At 59.1% G+C, this 14440-nt stretch overlaps 6 protein-coding genes across 6 annotated transcripts, besides 1 other annotated feature; all 6 read right to left on the reverse strand.

Moving 5' to 3' along the window:
- Nucleotides 1-184: part of a repeat region that runs on past the window's edge.
- A 431-nt stretch (nt 185-615) lies between these two features.
- On the reverse strand, nt 616-2283 carry LPMP_205730 (hypothetical protein; the record flags this gene model as incomplete). Its single annotated transcript, XM_010700469.1, has 1 exon — nt 616-2283. One exon carries the CDS (start codon nt 2281-2283, stop codon nt 616-618), a length of 1668 nt encoding a protein of 555 aa, XP_010698771.1.
- Nucleotides 2284-3310: 1027 nt separating this feature from the next.
- LPMP_205740 (phosphatase-like protein) lies at nt 3311-3952 on the reverse strand (the record flags this gene model as incomplete). Its single annotated transcript, XM_010700470.1, has 1 exon — nt 3311-3952. One exon carries the CDS (start codon nt 3950-3952, stop codon nt 3311-3313), a length of 642 nt encoding a protein of 213 aa, XP_010698772.1.
- Nucleotides 3953-5528: 1576 nt separating this feature from the next.
- LPMP_205750 (ribosomal protein S17-like protein) lies at nt 5529-6050 on the reverse strand (the record flags this gene model as incomplete). The annotated part of the gene is made up of 1 exon (XM_010700471.1): nt 5529-6050. The coding sequence occupies one exon, from the start codon at nt 6048-6050 to the stop codon at nt 5529-5531; it is 522 nt and encodes a 173-aa protein (XP_010698773.1).
- A 545-nt stretch (nt 6051-6595) lies between these two features.
- On the reverse strand, nt 6596-7798 carry LPMP_205760 (hypothetical protein; the record flags this gene model as incomplete). The annotated part of the gene is made up of 1 exon (XM_010700472.1): nt 6596-7798. The coding sequence occupies one exon, from the start codon at nt 7796-7798 to the stop codon at nt 6596-6598; it is 1203 nt and encodes a 400-aa protein (XP_010698774.1).
- A 962-nt stretch (nt 7799-8760) lies between these two features.
- Nucleotides 8761-9711, reverse strand: LPMP_205770 (ribosome biogenesis protein, putative; the record flags this gene model as incomplete). Its single annotated transcript, XM_010700473.1, has 1 exon — nt 8761-9711. The coding sequence occupies one exon, from the start codon at nt 9709-9711 to the stop codon at nt 8761-8763; it is 951 nt and encodes a 316-aa protein (XP_010698775.1).
- Nucleotides 9712-10583: 872 nt separating this feature from the next.
- LPMP_205780 (separin, putative) lies at nt 10584-14429 on the reverse strand (the record flags this gene model as incomplete). The annotated part of the gene is made up of 1 exon (XM_010700474.1): nt 10584-14429. The coding sequence occupies one exon, from the start codon at nt 14427-14429 to the stop codon at nt 10584-10586; it is 3846 nt and encodes a 1281-aa protein (XP_010698776.1).
- Nucleotides 14430-14440: the final 11 nt, after the last annotated feature.

The following is a 14440-nucleotide window of genomic DNA, read 5'->3' on the forward strand; positions in this document are numbered from 1 at the left end:
CGCGTTTATTCGCTAAACCGTTGACGCGGTGCGCAGTCTGCTGCACCAACCTTCATAATGGCTGTAACCCTCTTCAGCCCAGCGCCAGCCCCGGTCTTTCCGCAGACACCAGGTGTCTGCAACCGCACCCGAGGGAAGGCTGCAGGCCCGTGGCGTCCCCACTTTGTGTGGGGTGCTGGCCCCTCATAGCACGCTGAGTTGCCCCTCGTCACCAGTGAGGGGATGGGGGGGGGCAATAGGAAAAATAAGAAATGACTGATGAAGCAGTGCAGTGTCGAATGGGGGTGGCGGTGCGCAGCATGTATACGGCAGCCGTTCGGTTACTGCTTGGGCACCCCACGTGCCTCCTCATTCCACCGAGGGCAGTCCGCTCGTGCCGGAGGGTTTGGCGGAAGTACAGCACTCCTAAGCCGGGAAGAGAAGAGGAGACGAAGCAGCGCATTTGAAGCGAAGGGAGATAGTGGAGGGCGGCCGTCACAACACCACTTTTATCTCTCTAGCGGTAGCAGCCGCACTATCCATCGAGCTGAGCACTGCTCTATATCCCCCGACGCAATCTCTGACTCTTGTGGCGTGAGACGGAGGCGCAACGTGAAGGGCGGCAGCAGCGAATGTTCAGCGATGCAGAAGATCGTGAATCCAGCGACCCGGCTTGAGATCCACCGTTGCCGTCGCCACGACCATCGCCGCTGCGGCGACCATGAGGCTCGTCCAGAGAACGCGACGCACGCGTTCTGACTTGGCGGGGCTGCGCCATTCTCGCGGCAGAAAGTGCCAGAGCAGCCGCAGTGCCGCATTACGAGTGCGCTGGTTGGACAGCAGGCCGAGATTTTTGACGTCGCCGTTAAGGAAGTTCTGTTCCTCCTGCTGTGCCGTGTGCCGATGCTGAGTGCAATACTGCTCTGCCTGTTCCACGAGCGTGTTGAGGGTGTCCTCGTCTATACTGTTGAGCACGTTGCTAGGCAGCCGTGAGAGCTGGGCGTAGACGCGCGCCATGAGCATAATGCCATCGTCACTGACCTCTGTGGGAAACATGCTGATCCCCATCGCCTCCTTGGCGTCGTGGATCCATTCAAAGATTATCTCGCGCTGGCTTATGACGAGGGCGGCAGTGAAGTAGATAACAGCTGAACCCTCCACATCAACCATGAGGTAGTCAAATAGCCGCGCCAGCACCTCTAGGTTTTCGATGTTGTGCACGTACCATGTAATCACCCAGGAGACAGCATAGTGGGACTCTGGCCCCACCCTGCACCACTCCAGCGCGGTAGCCAAGGGGGGATCCACCTGCGCGATGATGGCGTGCGTGGCGTACAGCATCGCCTCGGAGTTCCTTAGCTGGTGAGCGCTGAATCGTTTCCAACGAGTCACCAGAAGCCTTTCGCACACCGACACCACCTCCTCACGCTCCATGTACGGACTCAGCACGTACATCATATAACCCATGAGCTCGTGCAAGCCCTGGTAGTAGAAGCGCTCTGGATTGTGAAGTAGGACGCGCAGGATCGTGTTTTTCAACCGCCGCCGTTGCTCATTGCGCTCTGCCGAGTGCGGGTACAAAGTCCATAGCGAGCGCTCGATGTCCGCCTCCACTACACGCGGCTGGCAGTTATCGGGCAGGTGGTACCACGAGATGGGCCACAGCACACTGCCAGAAAGGTTCTGCGCGGGCGTCACGTTGTGACTCGACACGCCGTCTTTAGTGAGCTCAAGAAAGTGAACGGCGTCGCTTTTCACGCGTCGCGAGAGCTGCGAGACCGCGCGCCGACGGACTTGCGCGAGCACTAGCGGACTCTCACCGCCAGTTCTACCGAAACCATCAGCAGCTTCCTCCATCTGCTCTGCTGAAGGCATTGGCCGTGGCGGGCTCAGCGAGGGATGTCTGTGGCGACGGGTTGATGCTAGCACCGGGCTAAGAGCCTGGTCGGTGCCGACAGACGCGGAGCTGCGTGGGAGAGAAGAGTCGTTGTTGACATCATCATCCTTGTGCCGCTTCACTTCCGACGCCCCGCTCGGGCTGCCTTTGCCGTCAACGTTGTCGTCTTCCATCTCCGCCATTGGACTGATGAATGAGTCCATGGAGTCGCTCATGTGCGTGTTCTCTCTGCTATGGCTGTCGCCGCCCTGGTTCGCCTGCAAGCGGGTTTCTTCCTGCAGCTGACGGATAATGCCATCACTGAGCTGTGGCACAGCGGCAACCGCCTTGCATCCCATGACGACATCACGCCACACCATTGCGCGTAGTTTCCCGTGCCGCTTCAGCCGTCCTGAGCGACACAGCATCGTGCAGTAACCTATGTACTCCGCCTCTGTCTGCTCAAGGCGGCGACGCTCGAGACAGTCTATGAGAAGTTCCTCATCTTTGAGAGACGAGGAGAACGAGGAGGCAGCAGAGGAGGCAGTGCTGGAGGTGGACATGGCGTCTAGGTGAAGTATCCTAGTGCTTGTGCGGCCGCGTATCTTTTGGGGCTGGGAGCCTCCAAGGGGTGGGTGGGAGGTGGAGGAAGGGGAGATGCACAAAGCACACAGGGTATGGTGAGGTGCGCTTTGTACGCCTTCAGAGCGAACCAAAAGGGAGACAACGAGAGATGGCACGTGGAAGGTACCTCTTGCGAAGGAGGGGGTAGGTAGGTGAAGGAGAGAGATTGCACAGGTGTGCACCTCACCTTCCGTGTGCGCGTGCGTGCAAGTACTTTTACGTATGGAAGTGTAGTATTCCAATGCAGTCGCACATGGGCCCTCCCCGAGCGAGTAGTATCGGTCAACGCGTGGAGTGGGCAGAGTGTGGAGGAGATATGGGGAAAAAGAGTGGAATGCCATCTGGGAGAGTGGAGGAGAGGGGTGGCTCTCAGTAAGAGCGACCTCCAAGCAGGAAGGCCAGGAGAGTGACGCGAAGGTCCCCTGCATGCGTGCGCTGGGGCAGAGGAAGAGAGGATGACTGAAGTGCATCTTCGTGTGGTGCCACGCCGCACTGGTGCAGCGGAGAGAGAAAGAAGGCGCGCATATACGAAAAAGAGAGAAAACGACAAAGCGTCCACTCGCCAGCATGCACACGCTTCAGCACAAAACATGTAAAGACTCAGGTAAGGAGAGAAGAAGCCGCGCGTGCCCATGTGGCGGTTTGTGGGAGAGAGAGGGGAAGGGGCAGTGACTCCACGACAGCACCAATTTCGCTGCCCCAAAACAGCGACAACCAGCGAAAGGAGTGCTAGGCCGAAAGGAGACAAGCACACGCGTAGTGATGGCTGTGCCCATGGACAAACACCGGCGCATCTGTCAGGGATGCGTGGGAGGGGGTGTCGATGTACGATTAGTCCGAAACGGTCTTGGCTTCCATGCCCTTTGGCGGCTGCGCCTCCACTTTCTTTTTCTTTACGTCCTCCCAGTTGGTGGACAGCACCGTGCCGCCGCTCTCTGTAAAGGACTTGATCATCGCACGGCGCTGCTCATCGGAGCCATCGCCATAGATTTGTTGGAACAGCTTGTTGAGGGCCGCCTCACCTTCCGGCTTTGCGTCCTCCTCGACCTCCAGCTTCAACGCGCTCCAGTCCTTGCCCTTGCTGTTCGGGTACCTGAGGTCCTTGGCCGTTGCAGGAAGCGCGCCAGAGGGTGCGTCAGAGATGGGGGCCACTACTGCACCCTCCGCGTCAGCTTTGCGTTCCAGCGTCGGCCACTGGTACGGCTGGGCCTTTGTCAGGGACACCTCAACCTTCATGGGACGCGCCGAGATGGACGGGGGATCGTCCGTCAGCTCTGCGAAAAGCGGGTCGTAGCTGCAGCTGTACTCGCGTCCGTTATCATCGAGGCGGATGGTCACCTCAAGCGACGTGGCGGTTTTCGTCACGGCAACATCGTCATTTGTGCGGTTCTTTACGTAGAAGATGAAGTGGATCTGCTCCACAGACTGGTACCACTCCATCTGCACTTGTCCAGTGAAGGGCACTGTCGGCATTTTCTTGGGTATGTGCGCTGGGGTGAAGAGTGGATGGTGCGTAGCAGCGAGAGCGGCGCGCACGGAAATGCAAATCGGAAATACCACAGCGAGGGAATCGGCAGACAATACGGGCGACCGCAAAGCAACAACAGCGACTGAGAGAAGAAGAGAGGGTTCGATGCACTTGAGAGAGTGGAGGGAGAAGGGGGAGGCCTGCAGTGGTTTGACAACATGAACTGACAAGGAGAACTAGGAAAGAGAAAATGAAGAAGCAAGTGAAACTTCTTCGCACACGCGCAGTGAGACAGGCAGAGGCAGATACAGACAGAAGCGCGGAGCAATGCAGTCGTCCATACGCGTACCAAAGTGTGGTACTTACAAGTTCAGCAAAGCGAGGAGCACAAAGAGGGACAGAGAGAGGGGAAAGGCGAGTGGAAACGTGGGTGGGCTGATTGAATGCGGGAAGCGGAGAGAGAAGTAGCTATCAGAGGTGCAGCTAAGTGGTTCGTTATCGTGTGAGGTGCCACCACTTTCTGTAAGCCACATGAGCCAATCATCGCACGTGGTCAAGGGAAAAAAATGATAGAGGAGAATAGGCGGAGGAGAGGGGAGGAATGAACGTACTATCAGTGGTGCACACAAGGCACAAGCTGAGGGCACACACACACCCACACACACGTATCGAGTGGGGCGTTGGGGAGACTATCCATCTCCACAGCACAACCATGCGGCCTCACCGTTCTCCCACAGCTCTTCGGCTTTGACAGTCGCGGCACATACCCACACGCAGTCCCAGACGGCCAGTCAGAGGGGTGACAGGTGTTGTCACGCCGGCCTCTGCTGAACGCGCCTGCAGCAGTCCGTTGTCACCCTGCGCACACAGAGCGGTCCCAGCCACAGCCACGGTGTCGTGGTGGCTTTTGAGACTTGCCAGACCACAGCACCAATAGTGGGAGGGTGTGAGAGACCAACAGCCCAGACATGCTCCCACTTACTCGCGCTGATCATTTGTACCTGTGTGCGCGTGTTCTCTTCGGGGAAGGGGGAGTGGCGCGGGGGCCTTTTTTAGCACCAACAAAGTGAGGTAAAGTACTAAAGAAGCGAAGAAATGAAGTAGAGGGAAAGGAAGAGGGGCCCCACTGAGGGCGAAGTAGACCGCCGCAGAGATGACCGTTGCAGCAGCGGTAGCAGCCAGGGAGCGGCTACGCGTGTGACTGTGTGTGTGTGTGTGTGTTTGTGCTGGGCACGCATGCCTCCCTGAGGAACTGTTCGCTCTATCTCTTGGGAAAGGGGGAGGGAGAAGCGGCAGCAGCAGAGGCAGGGATGAGGGGAGTAAGAGAGCAAGAGAGGAAGCGGTACAGGAGCTGAGGAGGCAGAGACACCTGAAAAAGAACCGTCGCGCCTTTATACACCGCCCTCCTACCCCCCCCCCCCCCCCCCACGTTGAGGTCTTAGCTTGTCCCCCCCATCTCCTTGGCACGACGTTGAAGCTGCACTGAGAGGATCAAAGACTCGCCGCACACCCACCAACAGTCGAAACATGCCATCACACTCGCTATGACGTGTGCTGCAAAAGTGGCGACGCATCTTTTGCTTAGTTCTTGGCGAACTTCTTGCCCATCTTGTCGGCAGCGCTCTTCGACACCACCTCCAACACGTTGTAGCGGATTGTCTTGCTCAGCGGGCGGCACTGGCCAACAACGACCTCATCACCTTGCTTGGGGTCGAAGGCGGGGCTGCAGTGCACAGCCAGGGACTTGTGGCGCTTCTGGTAACGCTGGTACTTCTTGATGAAGTGCAGGTAGTTGCGGCGGATGACGATGGTGCGGTGCATCTTGGTGGAGTGCACAATCCCGCGCAGGATGCGGCCGCGGATCACCACGTTGCTCGTGAAGGGGCACTTGCGATCGATGTACTTGCCGTTCAGCGCCTTCGCCGGGGTCTTGAAGCCCAGCCCGATCTTCTTGGCGTAGCGGATGTGGCCGGACTTGTTGACGTGCTTGCGACTCGAGCGGTGCATGTTCTCATTCACCGCCGTCTGGCGCTGATACGCCTTCTGGTGCTGAATGGTTGCATCCACCTGATGCGCATGGTAGTACTGAGGCGCAGCGGACATGACTCTACGCGTTGACGGAGTAAAGCTTTCCCTGTGGCATGTGTACGTGCATGTGTATGTGTATAGGGGAGGGGATGACGGGACAAGGAGAAAGAGAGAGGGGGCGGAAGAGGAGTGAGACGTGAGGAGAGTGAATGACACAGGCGCCTGTGGGGGTAAGGGCATACCCGCAGCAGTAGCAGCAGAGAGGAGAGAGTGGCGGAGGGATGCGCCTTAATGGGGAAATGAAGTGACGAGCAATGTCGGTGTGGAGGTCTAACGGAGAAGCGCGAGGAAAAAGGAGTAGAGAAAGAGAGGAAGAGGGAAAAACAGAGGTACTTTAGGTACACAACCAGCGAATAACAACAAAAGGGAAGGGCAAAGGCAAGGGGGCTCAGCGGGTGCGAGACGAGAACGAGCGAGGCGAAGAAGGGCCAGGGAGGCAGGGAGGGGGACAGCGCACATATATTGAGAGAGCAGACACACTCGAGCAATACACACGCGCCGGTTTGTGCCCATCTCGTGGGCACTCTCATCTAAGTCTACCGAAGTGCGCCGCACACGTGTTAATTGTACGTGGGCGGGTTCCCCTGACTGGGGCTTGGCGCAGTGCGTCTACGTGGCATGTTGATGGGAAGGGACATCGGGTCCCTCGGAGCGGAGGACACGTGTGCCGTCGTTCCTGGCGGCATCGTCTCGTAGAATGACGGGCCGGCAGCGGGCGGTTCCCCGCTGTTGTACAAAGAGGATGGCATCATGCCCGGTTGACCAGATGTCTGTATCATGCCTGCCCCAAACAACTGCGGCGCTGGTAGACGTGGGTCTGTTATTGCACTTGGGATCCCTGGCGCTGGGGGTGCGTAGTCGGGGAATGCGGCACTGTAAGGGTACGAGTACGTGGGGCCATTCGGCCCCATTATACTTGGCGGCAGGGAAAGGGCGTTGCTCTCGCCTTGCTTGTAGTCGGTGCTGTTCATCAGGTGGAGGCGGGCATGCGCCTTCTTGGCTTCATCGATCAGCATGCGCACCTGCTCCTGTTCTGTGCGGCGGCTGCGCAACCACGCCTTGTACTCCTCGATTTCTTGCGGCGTCATCACGCCGTACTTGGGCAGTGTGTTGTTGAGATACAGAGCAATGCCAACCACGTAGGTGAGGTATCCGACGCCAGCGAACACCCAGAGATTGATGATGCTGATGAAGGGCAGATAGGAGCTCGCCTGCACCCCGCAGTGCCGCAGGTAGTCCCGCAGGAGACTGGCTGGCTGCACTATGGTCGCTGTGATCTGCATGACATAGGCGAGCAGCAGGAGCTCCGTGGCGGAGATGATGTCCTTCCAGAAGTAGAAGTTGCGGAACTTAATGACAAACACATTGGCATCGACCAGCGTACGATTCACGGCACCGACGAAGAAGGTGGCGGCGCACACGAAGATGGCGAGGCGCATCTGTATAGCCTGATCCACAAAGACGTCGTTCACGGAGCTCTGTGTGAACGTCATGTTGACGGAGTCGAAGGCGTACATGTTTCGGACCGTGCTGAACGAGCAGTTACGTGTTTTGTGCACGAGGGCTGGCGTGAGCTCAAAGTCGTTCTGGACGATGATGTTGTGCACAAAAGTGCGGCTGGCACCGATCACGGTGGTGACGGTGTGGATGAGAAACGTGATGAACTGCACCGCCGTGCAGAGATCGTAGAAGGGCACGATATTCTTCTCGACCGACAGCCGCCCCTTCTTGGGCCGCTGCTGAAGATCGCTGACGAGCTGCATTGGCGCGTTCTCTGCCCTAGTGGGGGTGGGGTGGGGTGGGGTGGGGGACGGGTATGGAGGCGACTAATGGGAAGAGCGGGGGTATGCGAGTGGCACCCGTCGCCTTTGTTGTGACGCAGATACAATACGGAGAGAGAACCTTGAAGGCGTGTGAGTCACTCACTTCATGGGAAACGGGAGAGAGGAGTGAGGGATGGGGAAATAGGAAGCACGACAGAGAGGGTGGGCTCGGAGGCTGCGCACCCCTCCGAGGGGTACATGCACACACGTCGAGAGACGGCAGCGACAACGCACACGCCGGGCTCTTCGCGCTCTCCCATGAGCCCACACGTTCTTTTTAACCCTGTGTTGCCCAAGCGTTGCTCTCCATTTCTATCACGCCGTATTGTGCCAGAAGAGCAGCGGTGGAGCGGTGAATGCGGTGCTTACGTCCTCTTCTTGTGATGACCGCCTGCAGGAGACGCCACTCACCAACTCCTAGCAGCGTGCGTGCAAAGGCGCGAGGGTGCAGGGGGAGTGAGGGAGGAAGAGAGGGAGAGGGCGATTATGCAAACAGCGCAGCTTTCTGGCTTTCGAGAGGTGATCCCCCTTCAGCACCCTGTGCGGCGCTTACCGACGTTTTTTTTGGTTCTTTTTTTTGCCGGTGGTAGTGCACTGTAGTTTGCTCGTCGGTGTGTGTGTCGCGTGCGCAGCGTCAGTGGTACACAACAGGCACCGACGAGCAGAGGGGGGCTCATTCACAGACAAAGTGAGCCGCGTACCAACACCCTCGTGCAAAACGGCGGTTAACGTTTATTCGACAGTTGTAAGCGCAGGCGAAGTCACGCTGACGCCTGTGCATCGACGAGACGGGGTCTCGCAGCATGGCGTAGACGCACACACGCACATGTTAGAGGCAGGCAAGGGATGTGGGGCGGCGATGCCGTTGCTGGTTTGCAGTCCTTATCGCTCTGTTGTTATGCTCAGTCGCGGAAGACGAGGTCGAGCGGGTCAGCGCTGGGTGCCGGGTGGAGCGCCTTATGCCTATCGGACTTCTCCTTGATGACCTCGTTGGCTTGCTGCTTCTCGAGGCGACGCAGCTTGCGGTCGCGGCGCTGCTCCGTCGGTGGCCTCGCCGCCGCGTTTTTCCACAGTACGTTTCCCTTGCAGCACCCGTTGAAGATCGCCACTGGCTCCAAGGTGAAGCGGGGCCCGATCTCCATCAGTGACGGTGGGCTTGTCGGCACAATTTGGTAGTTGCGCACCCAAATGTGGCCATCGAGCCACAGGAAAGACATGATGCGGTCCACGAAAGGTTTCGACTTGGGGTGGTAGCGAGGTGTGTTGAAGGCCATGTGCAGCAGCGACTTCGCCACACGCAGATGCGGGTGGAGCTCAAAGTCGCGATCGAAGTGGAGAAGCGGACGGCTGTACTTGAGGCAGTTGCCCGCCATACGAATCTCGTCTGCCGTGTGCACGTTGTTGATCTGCATCTTGATGCTCGGGCCGCTGGGGGCCTGTCCGATCCACAGGTAGCTGGCGTCGTTTCGATGCGGCTCGACGAACATAACACTATTGCACTGATGCAGCCCACAGAGATCGACGAGGTCATCGCCGAGGGTGTTGGTGCGCCTAATCTTCTGGTGTTCGCGGGAGTGCGGCATGAAGCCACGCAGGTCGAGCAGCAGGTGGCGGTCCTTGCTCGTCATACTGCGGGCACCGAGCACCAGCATCTTCTGCCGATTCGTCATCTTTTTGGTTGACTGCACGCGCTGCACGTGCAATTGACCGACCATCTCTTCCTCGCGATTCATCATCACCTTGGCGACATCCGCCACGTCGGCTGAGGATTCCACTGGCGGCTGCGCAGACTCAGCCGCCGGCGCTGCTGCTGCCAGTGCCGAACGAGAGCGTTTCTTACACGCACCTGTCATTTTCTCTATGCCGGAGAGAGGTGTGAGAGAAGATAGTGAGGAGACGGTCGGTATGGCGATCGAAGAAATGCGCAGTGGTTTTGCTGCTGGTATGTGTACAGCTGCTGCACTGAGTATTTTGCGTGTGCTTGTGTGTGTGTGTGTGTGTGTGTGTGTGTGTGTGTGTGCGTTCGAGCTTGATGAAATACGGTTGCTGAGATAAACCAATTCGAAGCCGGCGTGAGGTGCAGCGGTGTCAGGGTAGGGGGGGGGGTAGTGGAGGAAGGGAGAGACGGTGACGTGTTCTTAAGTGCGTCGTCCCGATGATTCTGGAAAGGTGGTAAGACAGGGCGTGGCTGTGCACTTATCGACGTTTGCTCTTCTTTGGTGCAGGCATACAAGCGCAGGGTCACGCACCGCTGCAGCTGAGAAGCCCACTGGCAGACTGGCAGCAGAGGCGGAGGGGCACCACACCGGTACTTCTGTGGCCTGCGATGGCACGCAGCTCGTCGTCACACACATGAGCCCCTCTCTGACTCGGTCGGTGTCGTTGCATGTTCCAGTGATGCGTCGAAGGTGGTGGTGAAAGAAGAACTGGGGGGGGGGGGGGCGGAGAAGCAGAGCCGCAGAGCGCGGGAGAACGCCCAAAAGTGCATCGAATGATTCATCTAACGAGGTGAGTTCTAACAGAAAAAGAAGAAACGCCTAAACAGGCTGGCGGGCAAAGCGCGAATTATCGCCTCCACGGCACGAAGGAGTGCGGGTGTGTGTACGTGTTCCGAGAGCATCGGTGCAGCGGGGACACAATGCATGCAGGACACCCCCACGCACCCATGTCTCCGTGCACAAACCTGAGAGGAGAGAGCAAAAGAAAGAAACGGCTTTACGAGTCATCACGCAGAAGCCCTGTTGTCTTCCCTCGTAGCCTCCACGTAACAGTTCACCCCATAGAAGACGGTTGCCATGCTGGTCAGATAATGCAACTTGCAGGCCCGGCGCGCCACTGCTAGGCACTCCCCAATGGTTATGCATTTGCCATCCTCCATCGTCTGACTGGCTACTTGTAGAAAGCGACAGGTAAGGCGGTCAATGTCGGCGTCCGTGACGTCCCACAGGCATCCCAGAACGCACGACACGCCTGCGCTAAGGTACGCGAAGGGCAAGCCAAAGCAGTCATAGAGCGCGCTGGCTTGCATACGGGCAGAGCTGCAACCCATCAGCAGCACCAACACCGGGGGCACGCCAGCTGCAGCTGGAATCCAGTCGTACAGCGCACTGCGAGGCACCAGGTGTTCCCCACCCTTGTGCCCCGCGTACACGAATGTGTCAATGCGGTCGCTCGAGGCCTTGGACTGGGAAAGGAGGCGGTGCATTAGCGGCGAAGCGATTGTATTGCCGTCACTCCGCGCCGCCGCTGCTGCCGCCTGCAGCGTCTCTCCGTAGGCCACCTCCCAATGCGAGTGCTTCGCGATGAGATCTGTAAGTCTGGAGGAGCTGTGTTGCAGAGCCTCGTCATCGCGGTAGACAAAGGAGCGTCGCAGGGATACGGCCGACGAGTCCGTGCTGTAGAACTTCAGGTAGTCACACGACGGCACGCGAGACATGCTGCGCTCTTGGCACACATCCAGGGCTTCCCAAGGCAACGCGTGCAGCTCTCCGTCCAGTACCACATACACGTGCTCGCGAGAGACAAGAAGCAAGTTCGCATGGTGATGATGACATTCCCCACCATCACTCGGCGCAGTGGTGGCGGCGTCTGGCATGAGCTCGCGGTAGTACGCGTCCAGCACTGCCGGTACCATTTCTTCCACAACACACTGTACTGCCTTATCCACCAACAGCCCCAGCCAGCATTCCTCCAGGCGCCCCGGTTCACTAGCGAGTGCATATGACGACGATGACTCAGCAGCTGCCGCTGTAGCGGTTACGACCAGCTGTCCTAGCGACGTGACCGCCTCGAGCAATGTCCTCTGCGCGCGCTTCACTGTCTGCGTACAACACACGCAACTGCGTGCGTTGCGTGGGCCGTACCAGCACGTGATCTTCCCACGAGATTGTGTCTTATCTCTCCACAGGTACGGAGCCGCCACAAAAACCTGCAGAGTGACGCGCTGCATGGCGTCAACAGGAGGGCATCGACTGTCGCCGCGGAGACGCATGCACTCGGAGGCGAAGCGCACCGCCAGTGCTTGCAGCTGGCCACTGAGGGAGGGACTGGGGTCGCCGAGCAGCAGCATATGCGCTGCCCCGAGGGCGTCTTGCATCGACACTGCAACCCGGCCAATACGACTGTCAAGCTCAAACCGTTCACACCACCACGCCTCTTTGAGCCGTTGCTGCCGCTGAGCATTCGTTTCGGTCGGCGCCGCGGCACAGTTGCCCGCTTGCTTCCACCTGCAGCTTGTGCCTGTGGCAAGCTCACATGAGCTTTGGTTGTCAAGGCACCGGCCCGTCTCCCCGACTGCGCTTGCGATGCCTCGCACTAGTTGCGCTCGGTTTTGGCTCATCACGTCTGTCATCTCAGCTGCGCAAGCCTGTAGTGCCTCCCCAACAGGGCAGCGTACCATTAGGTTGGGCAGCTGCTGATCCTGCGTGTGCTGCGCCCCTGAGGAACACGTGGTGCTGACCCGAGTGCGTCGGAGCCACAGCTGCCCCTCTTTTTCACTCTGAGAACCGGCAGGGGCGTAGCAGAGTTCCACAAGGGTGCCCAGGGTGACCGCAGGAAAGTTGGGCATTACCTGAGCAGAAGCGGCGGCATCAGCGCTCTCTACTCCGCTGAGAGTGATGCTGTGCCCGCAAAAACCTTGAAGACGTTTCCGAGCGTCCCATGCAAGACCCGCAGTGCTCTGCTGTGGCCAGCCGAGGTGCCCTGCACCGCCCACGTCGTCACAATCGAAAAGCTCTGCGCACACGTGCTCGAGGGTGATCTTCAGATGTCGCCACCCCGCCAAGGCTGTTCCGTAGCGGCTTCCAGGAGCGGCGTAGTCCGCCGCGGAGAGGTGGGTGGTGGTGAGCACGGTGGCAAGGCGGTGCACAAGTCGCAGCAGTGCTTCGAGTTGTGTTGGGCAGGCGCAACGCGGGAGGAGGCGCCCCAGCAACGTCACGTAGAAGCGTGCCAGCGGGGCATCACGTGCCTGTAACAGCGCATCAATCAGGCGTGTGAGTCCGCCGAGAACAAAGAATGAGGCAAACGAGTCCTGTAGCACCTCCGTGGCCCACTCAGAAGGGTGGTGGCGCAGGAGGGCGTCACATACCGGCCGCAGCTGCCTGATGTCGTGAGAAGTGGCCAGCACATCCAGAGCCGTGGAGGAGGTGCACTGAAGTTCTTCAAGACACTTGATGTACGGCAGACCTCCCTCTCGTTCGCGCGACCCGGTCAAGGTGGCCGCTGGCGCGGAAGAGGCCGCATCTTGTGTAATACCGTCCAGGATTTGATGCAAGCGCCGCTGCCACTGCGTTCCACGGTCATCCAACGCGTCGGTGAACCAGTCAAGCAGCGCACACGCCTCTGCAACAAGGCCCCAGCGAAGTGACACCGCAATTAGCGGCGCCACGCATGTGCGATAAGTTTCGGCCGTCGTGAAGGACGCGACCGGTACCCCCGTTGCAGCCAGTCGCTGCGAGAGAGTCGCCAAACACAGGAGCGGCTCTAGGGTATTTGCACTCACCCACGAGGCGTGCTCGCCCGCCTGTGCTGCGGCACTACTGCTGAGTGCGCACCGCCGCACACGGTGGACCACACGCATCAGTTCACCCAGCGAAGTGTCCAGCGGCTCGGCAAACTGCACCACATTGCTAAAGGAGGGGGATAGCAAAGACGGCTCCTGCGCGAAGGCACGAGTGAGCACCGGTGCGACGGAGCGACTCCACTCTGTACTGAAGGCCGCTTGGTGCGTGCGCATGTCCTCCATTACATATTGGCAGACGCGCAGGTGCAGCCTTACCCAAGGCTCGCTGAGTCCACTGTTCGATAGACCGCTTGAGGTGAAAGTCATGGACATCGTCAAATCCGTGCGCGATTGCGCGACAGTGTCCAGCAGCGTCACGGCGCTCACCACACACAGGCCACTCGTACACTGTAGTGCACGCCGCAGCACCGTGTTCACCCAAGTTGTGAGGAGTCTACGACGCACCTCATTACAGCCGTTAGCTGTGGTCCACTGCTGTAAACACCGCCACACTGTCGTCGACACCCGCCGAAACATTTCCTCACCCTTTGCAGTGGCTTCCTGCGCCTCGCTGGACAGCACGTGCCAGTAGAGCAGCAGTGACGTCACAACAGCGATCGCCGTGCCACAAGCAGGCGACTCCGCTGCGTCCGAAGAACCTGGAGCGTTCGCCAGCGAGGCCAACTCCCGCCCCACCCGCACAACGTCCTCATCGGTGAGCGACAGAAGCGATGCGACGCTGGCCGGTGAGATGTCATCATCGGCGGCACTAGGCAACGGTAGCGTCACCAGCGGACACAGCCGCCACGCTGTTGCCAGCACGCGGCACAGAGAGACTGTACTGACACTGCTAGCCACCGCTGCAGACGAACACATGCGTGTGTTGAGCTGCGTGCGTAACGCGGACGAGAGTAGTTTCGGCAGATCCCACGGCGATGCGAGGCGGTGATAGCGGGAGGAGGACAGCTTCTCCGCGGCTTCCACCAGCGCCGCAACCTCGTCGAGGTTGTGCAAGGTGCGGCTGGTGGCATAATGGAGGGTCCGCAATAGGGAGCTGTAGGGTGATGTCATGCTTGTCTGAG

Source organism: Leishmania panamensis, assembly GCF_000755165.1.
Source record: "Leishmania panamensis strain MHOM/PA/94/PSC-1 chromosome 20 sequence".
NCBI lineage: Eukaryota > Euglenozoa > Kinetoplastea > Trypanosomatida > Trypanosomatidae > Leishmania > Leishmania panamensis.